Source organism: Macrobrachium nipponense, chromosome 13 (genome assembly GCF_015104395.2).
Source record: "Macrobrachium nipponense isolate FS-2020 chromosome 13, ASM1510439v2, whole genome shotgun sequence".
Taxonomy (NCBI): Eukaryota; Metazoa; Arthropoda; class Malacostraca; order Decapoda; family Palaemonidae; genus Macrobrachium; species Macrobrachium nipponense.
This window is the reverse complement of record NC_087206.1, coordinates 31694774-31699180: the sequence shown is the minus strand read 5'-3', so window position 1 is coordinate 31699180 and position 4407 is coordinate 31694774. Positions and strand designations below refer to the sequence as shown.

General features: G+C 44.8%; 1 protein-coding gene across 1 annotated transcript; it reads right to left on the bottom strand.

The window, feature by feature from the left end:
• Positions 1-1433: 1433 nt before the first annotated feature.
• Positions 1434-4407, bottom strand: LOC135225288 (uncharacterized). The gene is made up of 3 exons (XM_064264618.1): positions 4354-4407; positions 3553-3970; positions 1434-1540 (listed from the first exon to the last, which is right to left on the bottom strand). The coding sequence occupies exons 1-3, from the start codon at positions 4405-4407 to the stop codon at positions 1434-1436; spliced, it is 579 nt and encodes a 192-aa protein (XP_064120688.1).

Genomic DNA, 4407 nt, shown 5'->3' with positions numbered 1-4407 from the left:
TGGGTTGCAATTGAAAATGTATTTTTTCCAAAAGTAACTCACCTTTTTCCTTATATAATTTCTCTTTCCTGCTGTAACTATCAGTCATAAACCTGTCATCATTTACAGTTTAGAAATGTTTTTCTTATCGCAATAACGCGCTATATCCAAATGGTAAGGAGACAGTGATCTGTGCTTTAGTATTCAAGTTTCTCTTTTCTGGGATGAAATGAAAAGACCAAGTGTACGTCGAATATCGATTCATCTGCTATAACCTAGTTGCATACTCTTGCTCTCTCTCTCTCTCTCTCTCTCTTTGAAGTCTCATCTCAGGAATTGTTTCTATTCCTCTGCTCTTAAGCTTTGGAATTCTCAGGAATTATTTATTTTCTTCTACTTTGAAGCTTTGGAACTCTATTTTTCCCTTTGTTTTCTATAGATATAAACCTTCCATGCTTCGGGAAATGTGACATTCACTTCGAGATTAAACCCTTTTATTTGCTTTACGTTCTTGTGCTTGCTTTCGTCAGGAACGTTGGATCACTTGGGCCACTGGCCATTGGAGAAAATTAAAGTAAAAGCTAGATTCCCTTAAGTAGTCTTAAGATTTCCTTAAATTGTCATGTGGCTTACGGAGGAGTGTGTTGTCCTTTGATTAATAAGTGCGGGGAAAATCAATAGTTCATTTAATTAACTAATTTTTCATAAATGTTATTGGTTTTGAAGGTTTAAAATGTCCCTCAGATTTCTTGACTTACAACAGATTAGTAAATTCACACTATTTTTTATGTAGGTTTCAGTTCAATCATTCGAAATAAAAAAGAAAGAATAAAAGACAAGAAAGACAAAGAATTGAAAATAAAATGTAAAATTCCCAGAAATTAAAATAAACAATAATTAATTTGGCGATATGCGGGTTCTATTAGAAGACCAGTCAATTCATTGTAAATAAGTAAAACAGACATTGTTTTACCCTCTATTGATCACGCGCAAATGTCATCATGTTTCTTTCCTCGTAGTGGGGTAGTGCCGTCAGTGGGCCTCACGGGATGCACCGTAGGTATTACAAAAGGTTCTTTGCTGCGTTCCTTCGGCCCCTAGCTGCCGCCCCTTTTATTTCTTCTACTGTACCTCCATTCATATTATCTTCCTTCCACCTTGCTATCCACCCTCTCTAAACAGTTGTTTCATCGTGCAACTACGATGATTATCCTGTTACACCTTTCAAGCCTAACACTCAATTTGAAGCAATGAATGACCTGTTGGGTCCCAGTGCTTGGCCTTTGCCCTAAACTCTCTATTCCATTCCATCCCATCATGTTTCCTCGACAGTCTGCAGTGGAAGAGAATGTATGGCATATAGTCTCTCAAAACTCTGTGATTTCAAACACATTTTTGTCAGATATCGAATTGATGATGTCTGCACTAAACGCTTGTGAGAGCTAAAGATATTATTATGAGGAGTCGCCGCTGTTACCCTCCGTAGGAACTTTTGATTGTTGGTCAGGTACAACGCCCAAAGAAAGCTCTCCCTGTTGCTGGAGTGTCTCCTCCGCTGAATCTGAAATATTAGAAAATTCATTACTTAATTTAGTTAATTACTTATTCTGCACCTTCAGATAAACGGGAGCGTCATTAAATATGATACAGTTTGCAACCCTCTCTGACAGTCATTATAGGTGCCGTTCTGTTATTTTAGACATCGAAACATTCCCGCTCACCTTTTATCCGTCTTGCTGTCCAACCCCTCTGACTTATTTTGTAGTGCAACTTTGGGGTTTTCTCCGAGGTCCTCCTCGAGACAACTGTACTTTACCTATCCTCTTGATTTTTTGGATCCCAATTTTCACTGTCCTGAGCGCTAAATGCCCGGAGGTGCCCCGGTGCTTGAGAACATCCTTGATCAGAACGTGAAACAAAAGCCTTTCCTTCGAGTCGGTTTCCCTGGCCTCCTCCTCCTCCTCCTCCTCACTCTCTAAGCCCACCACCTATCTTCCCGTGCCACATCCTTCTTCTCTCTTCAGCCCCTCCTTCGGAACTCTCCCCAACGACTCCCCCATCAGTCAGGCATGGCGGGGGTGAGTAATGATTTACAGCGCGGGGGGACCACCCTGGTCGCGGCTACACTGGTGGCCTTGTTAACCCGCGTCAACTTGTTCTTGCGCCTTCACACGCCATGTCCCGGGACTTCGTTCACCGCCGCCCTGCGCTTCGCTCACCCACAGCGTCTAATAGCAACGGCTCTCGGGAGGTTGGGTCCCTCCTCCCTTCCCTCCTCTCCTCCTCCTCCTCTTTCGCGTTGTTAAGCCATTCCCTTTTCTTCCTCCTCCTCCTCTTACTCCACTTTCGTGTGATCGTCTATTAAACCCTTCCTCGTTCTTCATCCTCCTCCTCCTCCTACTCCACTTTCATCTGCATCGTCTGTTAAGTCATTCCTTTTTCATCCTCCTCCTCCTCCTCCTCCTCACTTTCGTGTGCATGGTCTGTTAAGCCATTCCTTTTACTTCCTCCTCCTCCTCCTCCTCCTACTCATACTCTACTTTCGTCTGCATCGTCTGTTAAGAGATTCCTTTTTCCTTCCTCCTTCTCCTCCTCCTCCTCCTCCACTTTCGTCTGCATCGTCTGTTAAGAGATTCCTTTTTCTTCTTCCTCCTCCTCCTACTCCACTTTCGTCTGCATTATCTGTTAAGAGATTCATTTTTCTTCCTCCTCCTCCTCCTACTCCACTTTCGTGTGCATTGTCTGTTAAGCCCTTCCTTTTTCTTCCTCCTCCTCCTCCTCCTCCTTCTTATCCTCCTCCACTTTCGTCTGCCTCGTCTGTTAAGTGATTCCTTTTTCTTCTTCCTCCTCCTCCTACTCCACTTTCTTGTGCATTGTCTGTTAAACCATTCCTTTTACTTCCTCCTCCTCCTCCTACTCCTCCTCCTCCTCCTACTCCACTTTCGTGTGCATTGTCTGTTAAGCCATTCCTTTTACTTCCTCCTCCTCCTCCTCCTCCTCCTCTCCACTTTCGTGTGCATTGTCTGTTAAGCCCTTCCTTTTTCTTTCTCCTCCTCCTCCTCCTCCCCCACTTTCGTCTACATTGTATGTTAAGAGATTCCTTTTTCTTCTTCCTCCTCCTCCTCCTCCTACTCCACTTTCTTGTGCAATTTGTCTGTTAATAGCCATCCTTTTTCTTCCTACCTTCTCCTTCCTCCTCCTCCTCCTTTCCCCTGGGCTTCTTCCTTCCTCTCCTCTCCTCCTCCTCCCCCCTTTTGTCTGCATTCGTCTGTTAAGAGATTCCTTTTTTCCTTCTTCCTCCTCCTCCTCCTCCTACTCCACTTTCCTGTGCTTGTCCTGTTAAGCCCTTCCGTTTTTCTTTTCTCCTCCTCCTCCTCCTACTTTCCACGTCCGTCTACATTGTCTGTTAAGAGATTCCTTTTTCTTCTTCCTCCTCCTCCTCCTCCTACTCCACTTTCTTGTGCATTGTCTGTTAAGCCCTTCCTTTTTCTTTCTCCTCCTCCTCCTCCTCCCCCACTTTCGTCTACATTGTCCTGTTAAGAGATTCCTTTTTCTTCCTCCTCCTCCTCCTACTCCACTTTCTTGTGTCATTGTTTCTGTTTAAGCCATTCTTTTCTTCCTCCTTCTCCTTCCTCCATCCTCCTCCTACCTCTTCTTCCTCCTCCTCCTCCTCCACCTCCTCCCCCTTTTGTCTGCACCTCGTCTTGTTAAGAGATTCCTTTTTTCTTCTTCCTCCTCCTCCTCCTCCTACTCCACTTTCTTGTGCATTGTCTGTTAAGCCCTTCCTTTTTCTTTCTCCTCCTCCTCCTCCTCCACTTTCGTCTACATTGTCTGTTAAGAGATTCCTTTTTCTTCTTCCTCCTCCTCCTCCTCCTACTCCACTTTCTTGTGCATTGTCTGTTAAGCCATTCCTTTTTCTTCCTCCTTCTCCTTCCTCCCTCCTCCTCCTCCTCCTCCTCCTCCTCTTCTTCCTCCTCCTCCTCCTCCTCCCCTTTTGTCTGCATCGTCTGTTAAGAGATTCCTTTTTCTTCTTCCTCCTCCTCCTACTCCACTTTCGTGTGCATTGTCTGTTAAGCCATTCCTTTTTTCTTCCTCCTCCTCCTCCCTCCTCCTCCTCTCCTCCTCCTCCTCCTCCTCCTCCCCCCCTTTTGTCTGCATCGTCTGTTAAGAGATTCCTTTTTCTTCTTCCTCCTCCTCCTACTCCACTTTCGTGTGCATTATTTGTTAAGCCTTTCCTTTATCTTTCTCCTTCTCCTCCTCCTCCTCCTTCTCCTCCTCCTCCACTTTCGTCTACATTGTCTGTTAAGAGATTCCTTTTTCTTCTTCTTCCACCTTTTATTTCACTTTCGTGTGCATTGTCTGTTGAGCCTTTACTTTTTCCTCCGCCTTCTCCTCCTCCTCCTCCTCCTCTTCCACTTTCGTCTGCAT

Excerpts from the sequence above, each read along its gene's own strand:
- LOC135225288 (XM_064264618.1), bottom strand. The coding sequence starts at position 4,407 with ATGCAGACGAAAGTGGAAGAGGAGGAGGAGGAGGAGGAGAAGGCGGAG. Across the intron at positions 3,971-4,353 it reads AGGAGAAGGCGGAGGAAAAA|GGGAGGAGGAGGAGGAGGAG; the intron begins GTAAAGGCTCAA and ends TGCAGACAAAAG. Across the intron at positions 1,541-3,552 it reads CAATGACACAAGAAAGTGGA|ATTCAGCGGAGGAGACACTC; the intron begins GTAGGAGGAGGA and ends CTAATATTTCAG.